The sequence below is a fragment of the Schistocerca nitens genome, chromosome 5 (assembly GCF_023898315.1).
Source record: "Schistocerca nitens isolate TAMUIC-IGC-003100 chromosome 5, iqSchNite1.1, whole genome shotgun sequence".
NCBI classification, from domain to species: domain Eukaryota; kingdom Metazoa; phylum Arthropoda; class Insecta; order Orthoptera; family Acrididae; genus Schistocerca; species Schistocerca nitens.
Window position 1 is genome coordinate 330,364,075 of NC_064618.1, and position 19,904 is coordinate 330,383,978.

A 19,904-nucleotide genomic window follows, 5' to 3' on the forward strand; every position below is an offset into this window, starting at 1 on the left:
TCCTTCTCTAAATCCTCGCACGAACGAAAAAATGACTGACATCGAAATAAGTGTCCGAGGAATAGAAAAGCAACTGAAATCACTTAACAGAGGAAAGTCCACTGGACCTGAAGGGATACCAGTTCGATTCTATACAGAGTACGTGAAAGAACTTGCCCCCTTCTAACAGCCATGTACCGTAAGTCTCTAGAGGAACAGAAGGCTCCAAATGATTGGAAAAGAGCACAGGTAGTTCCAGTTTTTCAGGAAGGGTCGTCGAGCAGATGTGCAAAACTATAGGCCTATATCTCTGACATCGATCTGTTGTAGAATTTTAGAACATGTTTTTTGCTCACGTATCATGTCATTTCTGGAAACCCAAAATCTACCCTGTAGGAATCGACAAGGATTCCGAAAACAGCAATTGTGTGAGACACAACTCGCTTTATTTGTTCATGAGACCCAGGAAATATTAGATACAGGCTCCCAGGTAGATGCTATTTTCCTTGACTTCTGGAAGGCGTTCGATACAGTTCCGCACTGTCGCCTGATAAACAAAGTAAGAGCCTACGGAATACCAGACCAGCTGTGTGGCTGGATTGAAGAGTTTTTAGCAAACAGAACACAGCAATGGAGAGACGTCTACAGACGTTACAGTAACCTCTGCCGTGCCACAGCGGAGTGTTATGGGACAATTGCTTTTCACAATATATATAAATGACCTAATAGATAGTGTCGGAAGTTCCATGCGGCTTTCGCGGATGATGCTGTAGTATACAGAGAAGTTGCAGCGTTAGAAAATTGCAGCGAAATGCAGGAAGATCTGCAGCAGATTGGCACTTGGTGCAGGGAGTGGCAACTGACCCTTAACATAGACAAATGTAATGTATTGCGAATACATAGAAAGAAGGATCCTTTATTGTATGATTATATGATAGCGGTACAAACACTGGTAGCAGTTACTTCTGTAAAATATCTGGGAGTATGCATATGGAACGATTTGAGGTGGAATGATCATATAAAATTAATTGTTGGTAAGGCGGTTGCCAGGTTAAGATTCATTGGGAGAGTCCTAAGAAAATGTAGTCCATCAACAAAGGAGGTGGCTTACAAAACACTCATTCGACGTATACTTGAGTATTGCACATCAGTGTGGGATCCGTACCAGGTCGGGTTGACAGAGGAGCTAGAGAAGATCTAAAGAAGAGCAGCGCATTTTGTCACAGGGTTATTTGGTAAGCGTGATAGCGTTACGGAGATGTTTAGCAAATTCAAGTGGCAGACTCTGCAAGAGAGGCACTCTGAATCACGGTGTAGCTTGCTGTCTAGGTTTCTAGAGAGTGCATTTCTGGATGAGGTATCGAATATATGGCTTCCCCCTACTTATACCTCCCGAGGAGATCACGAATGTAAAATCAGAGAGATTGAAGCGCGCATGGAGGCTTTCCGGCAGTCGTTCTTCCCGCGAACCATACGCGACTGGAGCAGGAAAAAGAGGTAATGACAATGGCACGTAAAGTGCCCTCCGCCACATACCGTTGGGTGGCTTGCGGAGTATAAATGTAGATGTAGATGCAGATGCTTAATTTGAAGTATTAGATAACGGCAAAACCAGATGAGTTTATGAAAAGGAGCAGTGGTTGTTTCAAAGTAGTTATTACCCTACTAGTATACTTACAAGATATGACAGCCGAGGTTGGCTACCACATATATATCCAGAATGAATAAAATCTGGCAAACTGTAGCAGAAAATGTGTGAGATTTCTGATGTACAAAGGTAATTTTTGATGCTGAATGAAGATAGATTAAAAAAAATTAACTATATATAAATATATTGAGGCATTGGAAAGAGCCTTTGAGAGGACGTCATTGATGTAATATTTGTGGAGCTTGATCAAATAGTAACAGGTAAAAGCACCACAAACCACTGGTTCCAGTGACAGAATAGTTCCCACAAACACCTGCTCTACGTACCAAATGTAAGTCATGATAACAATGACAAAATTTAAATATCAAGATCATCTAAAGATGGCACCACACAGTCTTCAGAGTCTCCAACAGCACATTTGAACCTAACTGTCCTTTTCTAGCATGCTCCCTCAACATCTTCATGCAGTCAATTCCAAAATTATAGTAAATGATGGGTGACATGAAAAAGATCTCCATGTGCTGAATCTGGAACATTTGACAGCATTTTTAAGTCCAATACCAGTTTAGACCTTCATATTGGGCCATTGTTGAATGTTTCTGAAAAAGTCGTAAATATGACACACACACACACACACATACTTACAACCACTGTCTCCAGCCATTGAGGCTGGACTGCAATCAACTGTGTGTGATAGGAGAAGCAATCTTGGAGGGGGGGGGGGCATTAGGAGGAGGTTGGGATGGGTTTGGAAGGGGGAGGGGGAGGGATAACATGTTAGGGGTGGGGCAAAGTAAAGTGCTATCTGTGGGAGCACGCAGGGACTTGTTAGGGGTAGCGTAGGGCAGCTAGGAAATTAGACAAGTGGGGGGGGGGGGGGGGTGGAAAAGGAGAGAAGCAGGAGAGGGGAAAAAAGACTGTGTGTGTTGATGGAATTGAATGCTGTTTGGTGCTGGAGTGGAAGCAGAGAAGGGAATGGTGGGTGCAGACAGTGACCAACAAAGATTGAGGCAAAGAGGGTTAAGGGAATGTAGGATATATTGTAGTGGAAGTTCTTACATGTGCAGTTCAGATAAGCTGGTGTTGATGGGAAGGATCAAAATGGTGCAGGCTGTGAAGCAATAATTGAAATGAAGAACATAGTGTTGGGCAGCATGTTCCACAACTGGGTGACCCAGCTGTCTCTTGACCACAGTTCGTCAGTGGCCATTTCATGCTGATAGACAGCATGTTGGTTGTAATATCCATACAAAATGCAGCATAGTGTTTTCAGCTTAGCTTGTAGATCACATGACTGCTTTTACACACATTCGATGGGATAGGTGACGCATGTGACTGGACTGTAGTAGTTGGTGGTGGGCGGATGTATGGGACATGTCTTGCATCTAGGTCTATTAACATTGATATGAGCCATGAGGCAAGGGTTTGGGAGCAGGACTGGAATATGGATGGATGAGTACATTGCGTAGGTTTGGTGGGCAGCGGAATACCACTGTGGAAGGGGTGGGAACAATAGTGGGTAGGATATTTCTCATTTCAGGGAAGCTTATAGGTAATTAAAACCCTGGCTTGAATGTGATTCAGTTGCTCCAGTCCTGGGTGGTACTGAATCGTGGGGGGAATGCACATTTGTGGCAGGATGGTGGGAATCTGAGGGGTGGTCAGTGACTGGAAAGGTAAGGCATGGGCGATCTGTTTCTGTATGAGGTTGGAAGAGTAATTTTGGTCTGTGTGGGCCTTGGTGAGACCTTTGGTATATTTAGAGATGGACTGCTTATCACTATAGATGCAATGGTCACAGTTGCTCCTCTCACCTCCGGTCTAATCCCCTGACTGCACCTAGCTGCCCTACCCTATCCCCATCAAGTCCCTGCATGCTCCAACAGGAAGCAATTTACTCTCCCCCACCCCTAACTTGCTATCACTCCCCCTCCGCATCTCAACCTCCTCCTTACCCCATCACCCAAACTGTTTCTCACATCATGCACAATTACTTGCAGTCCAGCCCCAGTAGCGTAAGACAATGGTCATATGTGTGTCAGTTGGGCTTGTTTGAATACATATATTTTGTGTGTGTGTGTGTGTGTGTGTGTGTGTGTGTGTGTGTGTGTGTGTGTGTGTGTGTGTGTATTTTAGGAGAAGGCCTTTTGGCAGAAAGCTCACATGTTTAGCAGTCTTTTTGTTGTCCCTGTCTGATCTCTATACGATGAATAGCAATCTATCCTTTTCATATTGTCCTAAATATGACATGTAAACATAGAATGTAATAGAAGATGGAAAAAGCTTACATGTGTATAATGTGGTACACGTGAAGTATGAAAGTTGCATTAGACTGTACAGAAGCAATGTCCAAATGATAAAAGTTCAAGTCAGGTGGCTTTAAAATGTCACATGCCCATTCATATCCTAAGAGACTGGGACATCTCAAGATTATAAAGGCAATAATTTAATTCATTACATTATAGATATTTTTCAACTTTAAGAGATTTATGTCTTGATGTATTAAAAAATTCCATATTGCATGTTTTACAAATTTAATACAAATGTGAAAATAGTTGCAGTGGATACTAAAATGTAAACTTTCACGGCCGGAAATATCATGTCCATTATAATTATCCGGGCTGTTATGCCGTGGTCGGTTGATGAATTCTGAGGTGATTCCCAACGTTTCGTCTCCGACTGCGGGAGTCATCTTCAAGGGGGTCCGTAGCTTGATGGTCCAACACACACACTGGCTCGCTACTGCGACTAGGGGACTGATGACCTTAGAAGTTAAGTCCCATAGTGCTCAGAGCCATTTGAACCATTTGAAATAAAATAACAACAGTGGCCTTAATCAAACACATATAACATTTGGCTTGCTTTCTCCAGCTAAAAACAGTTCATTACAAAAGATGTTCATATTAGTACTTAAGATTTTTGCTCACATGGGAGAGAAATACAAAAGTCCTTGCATTTTTTTTTGTCAACTTATGTCTTTACTTACCCTTGAGATCTCAAAATTTATCTGGGTAAAATGCTAAAACTTGTCTGGAAATCAGGGAATTTCTCTTGGGGAAACTAATAGCAACCCTGTGAATGTCAATGCATATAAATGAAAACTTGTTGTGGACCCTCCTCTGATTGCATATGATTGTCGACATGACTCATACTTAATACATGTTGATTTATTTCCTGACTCTCCCCTGGAAAAAGAATCACACCATTTGCTTCTTTACTGCTACATGATGATTTCACTATACAGTGAGAAAATGTGTAAAATTATTCTTAATGTGAACTCATATGAATAGTTAATGAGTCATTGTAAAAAAGAGCTTTTCTCACCACCCAGCTCAAATCATGGTTTAATTAAACAAGGAAACTGAAAGCTTTGTATGAAACATAGACAGGTCGAACTAATTGATGTTGGAGATGGTTACCACACAAGTCACTCACGACACCCTATTGTTTGCACTCAATGTTTGAATCTATAGGCTGATTGAGACTTATCTGGAAGTAAGGAATTGGGAGGCTTGCGACTACTGCTGACTCTGCCCAAGGCCGACAGACTGTGTGTGTTATTGAAAACATAGCGAGTAACAATGTACTGAGTTCCTAATGTCAATACCATCTAGTCCTGCTGAGAAAAAGAAATTTGAGGAATTTGAAAATTACTACATCTACATCAACATCACAGTCCGCAAGCCACCTAATGATGTGTGGCAGAGGGTACTTTTTTTACTACTAAATGAGTCCTCTGACCCAGTTCCACTTGTGAATAGCAAGTGGGAAGAATGATGTTTGTAAGCATCTGTATTGGCTGTAATTTCTCAGATTTTCTCCTCATGGTCATATCGCGAGACGTATTTGGGGGGGAAGTAATATGTTGCCTGACTTTTCTCAGAAAGTACTCTCTTGAAATTTCAGTAGTAAACCTCTGTGTGATGCACAGTGTCTGCCAATGGAGTTTGTTGAGCAGCTTCATAATGCTATCATGAACCACTTAATGAACCTGTGATGAAACACGCTGCTCTTTTTTGGATCTTCTATCTCTCTCTCTTCTATCAATCTTTACCTGGTATGTATCACAGATAGATAAACAAGATGAGCAGTACTTAAGAATCGGTAGAACAAGTGCCTTATAAGTTACTTCCTTCTTGAATGTGTTACATTTCCTTAAGATTCTTCCTATGAATCTGAGTCTGGCATCTGCTTTTCCCCCTATTTGTTTTATGTGGTCCTTCCACTTAAGTTCGCTCTGGATAATTACTCATAGCTATTTTAAGGTAGATACTGTTTCCAGTGGTTTGTCACCTATAGTGTAACTGTACAGTAGTGGATTTCTTTTCCTTTGTATGCGCAGTATGTAACGTTAATTACATTCAGGGTCAGCTGCCAGAGTCTGCACCATTTATCAGTTCTCTAGCGGCCATTCTGCAAATTGTTACAATCTTTTGTCTTTGCTACTTTGTTATAGACAACTGCATCATCTGCATACTGCCCTAAAAGAACATCCGATGCTATCTACTAGATCATTTATATATATTGTAAACAGTAATTGTCCTGTCACACTACCTTAGGGTACTCTGAAAATTATGTTTGCGTCTGCTGATTTTGTTCTATTAAGAGTGACATTTGACTTCTATCTGCAAGGAAGTCTTGAATCCAGTTGCGAATCTCCTCTGATACTCAATAAGCTCATATTTTTTCAATCAACAGCAGTGCAGAATGCTGTCAAATGCCTTCTCCAATTCAAGGAACACGGCATCAACCTGACTGTTGTTGTCTACAGTGCTGGGGATTTTGTGGCAGAACATAGTGAGCTGAGTATCGCAGAATCTCTGTTTGTGGAATCCATGTTGATTTTTGTAGAAGAGATTTTCATTCTCCAAGAACATTATAATTCTTGATCATAAAACATGTTCCGTAATTCTGTAATAGATTGACGTCAACGATATGGGTCTAAATTGAGTGCAACTGTCCTACAGCCCTTCTTAAAAATGAGAATGAGTCACTATGTACCCTCTATTGCTCAAATGATCTACAATAAATTACCCCCTTCATTGCTCAAGTGATCTACAATAAATCACTGCTAGAAGTGGAGCAAGTTCTTTTGCATAATCTTTGCAGAATCTTATAAGTTTCTCATCTGGTCCTGACACCTTTGCACTACTTACTGACTGTAGTTGTTTTTCTATCCCATGATTGGTTATCTCAATATCTGCCATTTCAGCATTTGTACAACAGTTGAAAGGAGGAACCATATTATTATCTTTCGCGGTGAAACAATTTCGGAAGACCGAATTCAGTATTTCGGTCTTGTCTCTGTTATCTCCTGTTTCAGTGCCATTGTATTCACTGAGTAAATGAATACATGATTTTGACCCACTTACTGATTCTACATATGACGTAAACCTCTTAGGGTTTTTACTCAGATCAGTTGGCAAAATTTTACTTTCAAAGTCACTGAATGATTGTCTCATTGCTCTCTCCTTATGCTCATTTTCACTTTGTTCAGCTTTTGTTTGTCAGCTAGGTTTTTATTTCTCTTGAATCAGAGATGAAGCTCTCTTTATTTATGTGGCAATTTTCTAAGAAGGCTATTAAACCTTTCCCATCCCTTAAGACCTTACTTTGAACTTATGTTTCTAGGACATATAGCATGATGCCTTTGAATTTTTTTTCCTTTTGTTCTCCACACCTTTGTTCTTATCACCGAATATTTGATGCTGACTGCTCAGGTAATCTGAAATTTGTGTACTGTCACTCTTCCTAAGCAACAATATCTTTCATAAATTCTTTGTACGACCCATTGTCATAGATGCTATCACAGCCTTATGATCACTGATTCCTTCCTCGGTGTTACCTAAATCGATAAGTTCAGGTGTGTTTGTTGCCAGGAGGTCTGATGCATTACTCCCACAGATTGGTTCTGTAACTACCTGCTCAAAGTAATTTTTAGACAAGACATCCAGAACGATGTCACGTAAATTCCTGTCTCTGGCACCAGTGTTGATAGTATGATGCTCCCATTCTATACCTGGTGTATTGATCTGGTATGGTGAACTGTGGGGAAGAAGAATTTCAAATTAAAAAAAAAAAAAAAAAAATCCCTCTCACAGAGTCATCTATAGGTAACAAATTGGAGAAATATGAAAAACTAATGAATCAGCCCACGTTGAACATAAACTGCATGTGGGGAAGAAAGCATGCATCTAACGAAACGGTTCGCGCAGTGGTACTTACGAGTTTCGAGGGATATTTGTCACTCAGTAATGGATACATACAGTATGCGAGAATTCTAATGGTATGTGTCAATGTTTGTAATGAGATCTGTCCAACAATAGGTAAAAATCCTCTTCCACATACTGAGTAAGTTGACACAGTGGTTTGCACAATGGACTTCCATTTGGGATAACAACAGTTCAAACTCTTGTCTGGCCATCCTGATTTAGGTTTTCCGTGATTTCGCTAAATCGCTTTAGGTAAATGCTGGGACGGTTCCTTTGAAAGGGCATGGCCAATTTCCTCCCCCATCCTTCTCTAATTCGAGCTTTTACTCTGTCTCCCTTGTTGTCAGCGGGACATTAAACACTAATCTCCTCCTCCTTCCATATGTAACATAGGAGAATTACCGAGATTTGAATGGAAAGCATTGAACCTAAGGCACTCAATAAGTGCAAAATATTATACATTTTTGATGTAGAATCGCATGCAGAAAGATGAGAGCGGGAGGGTTTAACATGAAGACCATGTTGCTTTCCAGCGCATATTTCATCAAGTTTCATGAGAGCAAGAGAAGTTATAAAGTGACTTGTTCGTTCTTGCAAATCAACTCTTGGACAGTACTGAGAAGGATGTTTTGATTTTCTGTATTTTTTTTTTTTTTCTCTACCATTTTCGACCTATGTTTCCACTTCCCACCTATATGGAAATTATGACTGACCATCTTTCAGACTCAGCAACACTTTTCCTACATAGTGCTTTGTGTTATAATTACAGTGACAGTAGTGTCTTGAGCTTACGTGGCATCATCATCTTTCTTAAACAATTTTCTGTTAAGGACATCTAATGTTGTTAAATTGTGAAAACAGCTTTCTTTGTAGCCTTTTATAATATTACTTCATTAGTTAATTAATAGTATACCAGCAACACAGGACACAAGAAGTCAAATGTCTGTATCTGACTTCAGAAGTCATCGATGCCAGATTTCTTCAGAAACAGTGGTGCTTCACTTTACCGATAGAAGAATGAACTTTCACTCCCTCTAGGGAGAGGGAGTATAAAACATCATCTAAATTGTGATCTCCACTTTCCTCCACAGTATTCATTCTTCTCCATACTGTGTCATTATTGATTATATCATAACTAATGAATGCCTTCATTACAATAGAAGCCCTTGTATATAGCTCTTAACTTCCTTTTCTTTCCATCCATCCAATCCATCCATCCATCCATCCCTCCCTCCCTCTCACTTTTGTTTGTTTCTCGTTACATATCTGCATGTATCTTTTTATTCCATGAATGTTTCGTTATGCATGAGTTATTAAATTACTTATTGCTGGGGCTGGTAGGTGCCATGCATATTGAAGCTACTATATGTCTTTGTTTGTTGTTGTTTGTGGTTTTCAGACCAAAGACTTGTTTGATGCAGCTTTCTACGCTGTTTTATTCTTTGTATGCCTCTTCAGCTCTGAATAATTACTGCAGCCCCCATCTATTTGTATCTGGTTACTACACTTGTCTCTTGGTCTTCCCCTGCAATTTTTACTTCCCACACTAGCCTCCAGTACTAAACTGACGATTCCTACATGTGTCAGAATGTGTCTCATGAACCGATCCCTCCATTGCGTCAGGTTGTGCCACAGATTTCTTTTCTCCCCAATGTACACATCTGATCTTCAGCATTCCCTTACACAGCAACAGTTGCATTCCTTGTTCCAGGAATGTGCTTAGACTGGAGTTGAGGCTTCACTGAACATTTTGGACTTGGATCCCTACATCAAGCTGATTTTGATTAATTGTTATACTGCCATTTAGCGATTTATTAGTTGGGTTTCACATTCCAAGCTACTTAAGTCTTCTGACTTAGTTACTTGTCAGCTGAGGATTTGGTTTCACTGCCATGGAACTGAATGTGGTAATAATCAAAAGACGAAAAAGATAATAATAAAAAAATAAATAAATACAGATGAAGCTTGTCTTTTTATCTATTTAATCCTCTGTTGCCTTCACTATTTCATCTCTCAAAGCTGCCCATTTGTCTTCTGCTGTATTATAAATTGTTCCGTTTTAATCTACAGTCTATAGCCAATAAATTATGGGCAGCATCTACTGTCCCCAAAAGTGTCTTACAGTTTAAAATCTGGTGTCAAAATATTTGTCTTACCATTATATAATCTTTCAGTATCTCCACGTCTGTTCCATGTATACAATCTTCTTTCCCGATTCTTACACCAACTGTGTAAAATTTAACTAGGTGGCTTCTTCTTTCATTACCTTCCCCATACTATTTTTCATTGTCTTCCTCTTCCTGCTACCAAATTCCTATAACACATTACAATTAAAGTTTCATCTCCCTTAACTGTCTGAATAATTCCTGTTATCTTATACATTCTGTCAATCTTTTCATCATCTGCAGAGCTAGATGGCATATAAACTTGTACTACTGTGTGTATGTTGGCTCTTATCTTGATTACAATAATGTGTTCACTATGCTGCTCATAGTAGGTTACATACATTCCTTTTTTTTTTTTATTCGTTATTAAACCTATTCCTCCAATACCTCTATTTGATTCACCTGACCAGAAGTTCTGTTCATCCCACCAGCAAACTTCACTAATCCCTACTGAATGTAACTTCAGCCTCTCCATTTCCTATTTTAAATATTTCAACATCTTAACCTGATTAAGGAACCTAACATTCCATGCTTTGATCCATAGAATTCCAGTTTGGTTTCTCCTTCTTATGATACCCTCCTGAGAAGTCGCTGCCCATAGATCCAAGTGGGGGGTGGGAGACTATTTTACCTCCAGGATATTTTACCCGAGAGGATGCCATCTTTTAACCATACAGTAGAGCTGCAAGTACATGGAAAGAGTCATAGCTGTAGTTTGCACTGGCTTCCAGCTGTTCACAGTACCAGCACAGCAATGCTATGTTGGCTAATGTTATGTGGTCAGATCAGTCACTCAACGAGACCGCTGCCCCTGCAACCAATGAAAGGCTGCTGCTCCTCTTCAGGAACCACATTTTTGACTGGTCTTCACAGGTACTACAATTTTGTGGTTGCACCTACAGTACAGCTATCTGTTTCATTGAAGCATGCAAACCACCACACTTCAGCAGTGTATTGTTCATGAGTTGTGCCCTTGCTTATAAAGGATGTCCTGGGAGGATTGGTCAGGATGCAGGGATATGACAGGAATGATCATTCAAAGCAAAAATTTGCAGTAAACATGGGCTCCTAAAAGCTTATCTTTAACGCTATGAACATTTGGTCAGTAGTAGAGACGTGTTTCACAGTAGTGAAGATGGAGTGCTCATAGCTCTTATGGTATACGTTTTAGAGCTCATGTGTGCTAGACTTTTTTGCTTCAAATGACTGTTCTTGTCATAACCCTGAATATGGACCACTCTTCATGGGACACCCACTATATACATGTTACTTCAGTTCATAAAGTACAGCTGAATTGCATCCTATGTGTATGACGAGGTATTTATGCTGCTAACTACACTTAGTACTGCTCGCTGTTCTCTCAAACCACTTACAGCACAGCCTCTTGTCCATGTTATTGGAAACTATGGGTAAAAGCAAAAGAATTGATTGAGATGCAAAAGTCAATGGAAACCAATGCATCCAGACACAAAAAGTACATCCAGGGGGAATGTTCTTAAAATAGTTTAATAATGACATCTTTCTTTACAAAAAGTCTGCAGGGTGACACAGTTTATAATTCTGATCTGCACTGCTTTGGAAGGGGCTATGAGGAGGAAGGTGAAAAAGATTAATGTTTTAAGAAATGAAGCGTTGGACATTAAAAGTTTGTATTTTGTAGGAAAACAGATCAGAGCTCAATAATAGGCTGAAGATGGCTACAAAAGGGATTAAGTGTGATGCAAATGCAAAGATGAGTAGTTTATTTAATAAGGTGGCCAAGTGTAGTGAACCTGAAACATGCTGGAAGATTAAAATTGTATACCAGACCAAGACTCTAACCTGGGATGTGCCTTTCATGGGCAAGTGCTGAACTAACGGAGCTGTCCAAGTATGAGCCACAGCCCACCCTCACAGCTTTACTACCACCAGTACCTCATCTCCTATTTTGCGAACTTCACAGAGGTTCTGTTTCATACTTGCGGGACTATCACTCTATAAAAGAGGATATTGTGGATAGATGGCTTAGCTACAACTTGGGGGAGCACACATTCCACTGCAGAGTGATAATTCAGTCTGTAACGAAACCTGCCTGTAAAATAGTGGCAGGAGGATTCTGATACTTGACAAATAATAAAGCATGAATGAGCTGAAAATAATTATAATACGGGTTCAGATTAATCTGTTCGTCAAGTGGCAGTAGATGGAAACATGTAGAAAGCTTTCAGAACTGGGAACTCCGATTATTTGACAAAAAAAGAGGATAGAGTTGGAGGGAAAGAGACAAGTTAGAGTTAAGGTATAGGAAAAGTAACTCATTATGCCATATCCAATATATGCAGGTTGGTCCATTGATCGTGACCGGGCCAAATATCTCACGAAATAAGCATCAAACGAAAAAATTACAAAGAACGAAACTTGTCTAGCTTGAAGGGGGAAACCAGATGGCGCTATGGTTAGCCCACTAGATGGCGCTGCCATAGGTCAAATGGATATCAACTGCGTTTTTTTAAATAGGAACCCCCATTTTTTATTACATATTCATGTAGTACGTAAAGAAATATGAATGTTTTAGTTGGACCACTTTTTTCGCTTTTTGGTAGGTGGTGCTGTAATAGTCGCAAACATGGCTCTCAATTTTAGACGAACAGTTGGTAACAGGTAGGTTTTTTAAATTAAAATACAGAACGTAGGTATGTTTGAACATTTTATTTGGTTGTTCCAATGTGATACATGTACCTTTGTGAACTTATCATTTCTGAGAACGGATGCTGTTACAGCGTGATTACCTGTAAATACCACATTAATGCAATAAATGCTCAAAATGATGTCTATCAACCTCAATGCATTTGGCAATATGTGTAACGACATTCCTCTCAACAGTGACTAGTTTGCTTCTGTAATGTTCACACAGGCATTGACAATGCGCTGACGCATGTGTTAGGCATTGTCGATGGATCACGATAGCAAATATCCTTCAACTTCCCCACAGAAAGAACTCCGGGCACATCAGATCCAGTGAACGTGCTTCGACGACCAATCCACCTGTCATGAAATATGCTATTCAGTACCGCTTCAACTGCACACGAGCTGTGTGCCGGACATCCATTATGTTGGAAGTACATCACCATTCTGTCATACAGTGAAACATCTTGTAGTAACATCGGTAGAACATTACGTAGGAAATCGGTATACACCATTTAGATTGTCATCGATGAAATGGGGGCCAATTATCCTTGCTCCCCGAATGCCGCACCATACATTAACCCACCAAGGTTGCTGATGTTCCACTTGTCATAGCCATCGTGGATTTTCCGTTGTCCAATAGTGCATATTATGCTGGTTTACGTTACCGCTGTTGGTGAATGACGCTTCATTGCTAAATAGAATGCATGCAAAAAATCTGTCATCGTCCCGTAATTTCTCTTGTGCCCAGTGGCAGAACTGTACACGACATTCGAAGTCATCGCCATGCAATTCCTGGTGTATAGAAATATAGTACGGGTTCAAATGATGTTGATGTAGCATTCTCAACACCAACGTTTTTGAGATTCCCAATTCTCATGCAGTTTGTCTGCTACTGATGTGTGGATTAGCCGCAACAGCAGCTAAAACACCTACTTGGGCATTATCATTTGTTGCAGGTCGTGGTTGATGTTTCACATGTGCTTGAACACTTCCTGTTTTCTTAACATAACTATCTGGCGAACGGTCCGGACACTTGGATGATGTCATCCAGGGTACCGAGCAGCATACATAGCACACGCCCATTGGGCATTTTGATCACAATAGCCATACATCAACATGATATCGACCTTTTCCGCAATTGGTAAATGGTCCATTTTAGCACGGGTAATGTATCACGAAGCAAATACCGTCCGCACTGGTGGAATGTTACGTGGTACCACGTACTTATACGTTAGTGGCGATAACAGCGCCATCTGTCACAAAGTGAAAAAAGTGGTCCAACTAAAACATTCATATTTCTTTACTTACTACACGAATATGTAATGAAAAATGGGGATTCCTATTTTTAAAAAATGCAGTTGATATCCGTTTGACCTATGGCAGCGCCATCTAGCGGGCCAACCATAGCGCCATCTGGTTTCCCCCTTCAAGCTAGATGAGTTTCGTTCTTTGTAGTTTTTTCGTTTGATGCTTATTTCATGAGATATTTGGCCCAGTCAGTATCAATGGACCACCCTGTATAGAGAGAAATTGATCATCAATGTTATGAGGTGAAATTTAAAAACCACAGAACTTGAATTAAGTAGAAGACAGTAAGCATGTCAGAGATGAGTAGAAATACGAGCCAAACAAAGGAGGATAAAATAAATTATGTGGAACAGAAAAGCAGCAGTAAGAAAAGAAAGAACAAGAAAAAAAAATTGTCATTAACCGAGGCTAGGTGGATTTTGAAAAACATTATGTAGTTTGTCAAGGATGTTGTAATGTTATTGGTGTATGGTAAGAAAGAGATGTAGGATGGTACCATACATGGAAAGTATTCATTTCTCATCATGCTAGACATTTATCTGAATGGCTAAAACTGTTAGCATTAATTACAATGTCTTGTTAGCACTTTATCAGATCATTTCTGTTAGCCATATCTTTTACTCTAGCATTGTTAGAAGAAAATGTCTGTTTAAAATGTGTGGAGATGGCAGCAATTTTAAATTATGCCATAATGACGGTGGCATAAAAGTGGAGAAAGTGACACGGTTAGCAGGGCAAAATAACATTGGGTTAAAGGAAGGAGGATGGGTGAATTTAGTGTGCAATCAGTTTAGACATTTCTCTTTTGAAAGTGAGTCTCTCTCTCTCTCTCTCTCTGTGGCATTTACACAGCAGCTTCTTTGTTGAGAACCATATTGGTCATTTTACAGGTATAATTATGGTGTTTTCTTTTTTTCTTCTCCTCTTTTTTTTCCTTGTGATCACACGATGATTTGAACGCGTTGATAAATATATATCATGTTCATTTCTTAACATCATTGATAATGGTCAAAATATGTATAAGTATATAACTGTAACCATTTTTCAGGTTAAGATACATGAGCCCTTATGACGAGCTGGTACTGATGAAACGTTTGCACAATATAGTACAAAAGAAACATGATGTACCATCCCACATATACCGCTATTACAGAAAGTTGCATGTGCGTAAACTGAAGAGAGATAAAAATATGCCATTATTCAACTTAGACCACTTTTTAAGGACCAAAGAGCCAGAATGGAGTTGTGAAAGAAACACCACCTTCAAGAAAATACCTCGTGATGATGAAGTTCGAATTCTTGATAGGTATCAGGTAAATATAAATTACACTCTTATTTCATTCTGTACAGTTTCCCCAATGTTAATATTACTCCTTTAACTGTTTCAATTGTGAAATATTCTTTAGTTTTGTTGTAAACACAGCTAAAATTCATTGTTATTGGCAGCTGTACTGCCTGCTTGAGCAGATTCAGTGTTTTTGTAAATAACAGATTTTTAATATAGCCAACCATTTCTGAACGTGGCAGAAATTAAATATACCTTATTATTTTTTGTGAGATTGTAACAAAAGTGTTCCAGCTGTTCATATCGGAAAAGTTTTAATTTATTCACCTTAATATTTCTCCAAAGTCGTATGTTGCATTCTCATGCTAGTCTTATACTAGCAGTGTCAAATAGTATGTGGTGACTACCCGTGCTTGGCATGCTTGATCAGCTGATTGCCACTGAATGTCAAGGAGTTTTCATGCCTGGTGCTTGGAGCACTGCCTCATGCTTATTTCTTGCCGTGGTGCAAACACTCTGTGGATTCTGTGATTTAGTAATTAATTACTCTGTTGTTAATGATTACTAACTAATTCTTCCACTACCATTGAAGGAAATAGATGTTGATATTCTCTCTCCCATTTGAGTTTATTACGCAGAGTGGTTAGAAGCAATGTGTATTAACTCAGAGCAGTGAATTGTTGAATGCAATAACTACTGCCGTCTGTAGCCCACATGCCGAGCATATCAAAATAAGCTGTACTAGTGACACCGATGTGCTCATGGGCAGGAATATGGGTTCTTGAAAGTGAGTGAATGTCTGTTGTTGGACAAGTGCTTTTATTTAGAAAATGTTTTCTTTTGATTTCAATAACAAATCTAAAAAAATTACACAGGGATATAAATATTTCACTCTTGGACATGACATTTGGTACAGTGCTATTACTTTTATTTCAGTACCCATGTTGTTGTTGTTGTTGTTGTTGTTGTTGTGGTCTTCAGTCCTGAGACTGGTTTGATGCAGCTCTCCATGCTACTGTATCCTGTGCAAGCTTCTTCATCTCCCAGTACCTACTGCAAACTACATCCTTCTGAATCTGCTTAGTGTATTCATCTCTTGGTCTCCCTCTACGATTTTTACCCTCCACGCTGCCCTCCAATACTAAATTGTTGACCCCTTGATGCCTCAGAACATGTCCTACCGTTAACCGATCCCTTCTTCTAGTCAAGTTGTGCCACAAACTCCTCTTCTCCCCAATCCTATTGAATACCTCCTCATTAGTTATGTGATCTACCCATCTAACCTTCAGCATTCTTCTGTAGCATCACATTTCGAAAGCTTCTATTCTCTTCTTGTCCAAACAGTTTATTGTCCATGTTTCACTTCCATACATGGCTACACTCTGTACAGCAAAAATCCTTTACTACTTTAAATGTCTCATTTCTTAATCTAATTCCCTCAGTATCACCTGACTTAATTAAACTACATTCCATTATCCTCGTTTTGCTTTTGTTGATGTTCATCTTATATCCTCCTTTCAAGACACTGTCTATTCCGTTCAACTGCTCTTCCAACTCCTTTGCTATCTCTGACAGAATTACAATGTCATCGGCGAACCTCAAAGTTTTTATTTCTTCTCCATGGATTTTAATTCCTACTCCGAATTTTTCTTTTGTTTCCTTTACTGCTTGCTCAATATACAGATTGAATAACATCAGGGAGAGGCAACAACCCTGTCTCACTCCCTTCCCAACCACTGCTTCCCCTTCATGTCCCTCGACACTCATAACTGCCATCTGGTTTCTGTACAAATTGTAAATAGCCTTTCGCTCCCTGTATTTTACCCCTGCCACCTTTAGAATTTGAAAGAGAGTATTCCAGTCAACATTGTCAAAAGCTTTCTCGAAGTCTACAATTGTAGAAATGTAGGTTTGCCTTTCCTTAATCTTTCTTCTAAGATAAGTCATAGGATCAGTATTGCTCCCAATATTTCTACGGAATCCAAACTGATCTTCCCTGAGGTTGGCTTCTACCAGTTTTTCCATTCATCTGGAAAGAATCCGCGTTAGTATTTTGCAGCTGTGACTTATTAAACTGATAGTTCGGTAATTTTCACGTCAGTCAACACCTGCTTTCTTTGGGATTGGAATTATTATGTTCTTCTTGAAGTCTGACGGTATTTCATCTGTCTTATACATCTTGCTCACCAGATGGTAGAGTTTTGTTCAGGACTGGCTCTCCCAAGGCTGTCAGTAGTTTGTCAGTAGTTCTAATGGAATGTTGTCTACTCCCAGGGCCTTGTTTCGACTCTGGTCTTTCAGTGCTCTGTCAAACTCTTCATGCAGTATCGTATCTCCCATTTCATCTTCATCTACACCCTCTTCTATTTCCATAATATTGTCCTCAAGTACATCGCCCTTGTATAGACCCTCTATATACTCCTTCCACCTTTCTGCTTTCCCTTCTTTGCTTGGAACTGGGTTTCCATCTGAGCTCTTGATATTCATACAAGTGGTTCTCTTCTTTCCAAAGGTCTCTTTAATTTTCCTGTAGGCAGTATCTATCTTACCCCTAGTGAGATAAGCCTCTAAATTCTTACATTTGTCCTCTAGCCATCCCTGCTTAGCCATTTTGCACTTGCTGTCGACCTCATTTTTAAGACGTTTGTATGCCTGCTTCATTTATTGCATTTTTATATTTTCTCCTTTCATCAATTAAATTCAATATTTCTTCTGTTACCCAAGGATTTCTAATAGCCCTCATCTTTTTACCTCCTTGATCCTCTGCTGCCTTCACTACTTCATTCCTCAAAGCTACCCACTCTTCTTCTATTGTATGTCTTTCCCCATTCCTGTCAATATTGCCCTTATACTCTCCCTGAAACTCTGTACAACCTCTGGTTCTTTCAGTTTATCCAGGTCCCATCTCCTTAAATTCCCACCTTTTTGCAGTTTCTTCAGTTTTAATCTACAGTTCATAACCAATAGATTGTGGTCCGAGTCCACATCTGTCCGTGGAAATGTCTTACAATTTAAAACCTGGTTCCTAAATCTCTGTTTTACCATTATATAATCTATCTGAAACCTGTCAGTATCTCCAGGCTTCTTCCATGTATACAACCTTCTTTCATGATTCTTGAACCAAGTGTTAGCTATGTTTAAGTTATGCTCTGTGCAAAATTCTACCAGGCGGCTTCCTCTTTCATTTCTTCCCCCCAATCCATTTTCACCTACTATGTTTCCTTCTCTCCCTTTTCCTACTGATGAATTCCAGTCACCCATGACTATTAACTTTTAGTCTCCCTTCACTATCTGAATAATTTCTTTTATCTCCTCATACATTTCTTCAATTTCTTCATCATCTGCAGAGGTAGTTGGCGTATAAACTTGTACTACTGTAGTAGGTGTGAGCTTCTTGTCTATCTTGGCCACAATAATGCGTACCCATATCTGGTACAAGTTAACACCAATATGTGCTGTGGAAGTGATAATAAGCAAATGACCATCTAAATACAGGTTGTACATAAAGTCCGGGAACATTTACCACTGGCACAACAAATTCGTTATGACGGGTTGCATGTGCCCAGCAAAGTGAAGCGGATTTCCCAGTGTGAGCGAAGTGAATGTGGGGCACGCACAAGAGACATTGATAAGGAGTCCAAAGAAATTGGTGCGTTGTGCATCCCCTGAACTCGAAATGGCTCCAGTGACTGTAAACTGCTGCGACAGAAGCTGTCTGTGAAACCATTCAAATTGGAGCTAGAGCAGAAACTCAATGACGATGACAAAGACAAGCATTTTGAGTTTTGTTGCAGTTGCAAAAATTGAATGAGGATGGGGATGGCATTTATGATCACTTAATTTTTAGTGACGAAGCCATTTTTCGCAGTAATGGGAAAGTGAACAGGCGTAATTGTCGAATCTGGGGTACAAAGCATTCACACGAATGCATTGAATTTGAGCATGATTCCCCAAAGGTAAATGTTTTTTGTGCTAAGTCACATCGAAAATTATATGGGCCATTCTTCTTCACCGAGATTACTGTCACTGGATATTCCTACTTGGACATGTTGCAGCAATGGCTGATGCCTCAAATGCAGTTGGACTCTCCGTTCAACTTTTAGCGGGACGGGGCTCCACCCCATTTTCATCTTGATGTTCATGGATACCTGAACACGGAGCTGCCATGTTACAGAAGGGGACAGCTGTTTCATGAAATGGCCTCCCCAATCACTAGATCTCACTCTTTGTGACTTTTTTCTGTGGGGACACATTAAAGATCTGGTGTATGTACCGCCTCTACCATGTGATGTAGCAGAGCTCCGGGAGAGAATATGGGAAGCGACTGCCACAGTCAACAGTGCCATGCCGAGACAGGTATGGCAAGAATTCGATTACCGTATTGACATCTACCAGGTCACTCATCGTTCACATATCAAATGTTTTTTTAAAAAAAACTTTGAGTTTCTCTTCAAACTGCAATATTATCTGTACAACGTTTAATTCTTGTGCAGTAAATAATTGAAAGTGTTTGTGGACTTTATGTCCACCCTATACTTCTAGCATGCATGAATAAATTCTTAACCAACATTGTTACATTTTCCGTAGAGGCACGTGTTGTTCTTTTTCGCCAACATTCAAAGAATGAATATATGTGTCAT

At 39.7% G+C, this 19,904-nt stretch overlaps 1 protein-coding gene across 4 annotated transcripts in view; it reads left to right on the top strand.

Moving 5' to 3' along the window:
• The window catches only part of LOC126259339 (cysteine-rich protein 2-binding protein), a 210,896-nt gene that overhangs the window by 115,376 nt on the left and 75,616 nt on the right, over positions 1 to 19,904 (top strand). For all 4 annotated transcript variants that reach the window (XR_007546503.1, XM_049956045.1, XM_049956046.1 and 1 more), the window contains exon 7: positions 15,028 to 15,292. Coding sequence is in view for 3 of the 4 variants with exons in the window: in XM_049956045.1 (XP_049812002.1) it covers positions 15,028 to 15,292 (265 nt within the window). In the remaining variant the exon portion in view is untranslated. The remainder of the gene's footprint in view (positions 1 to 15,027; positions 15,293 to 19,904) is intronic.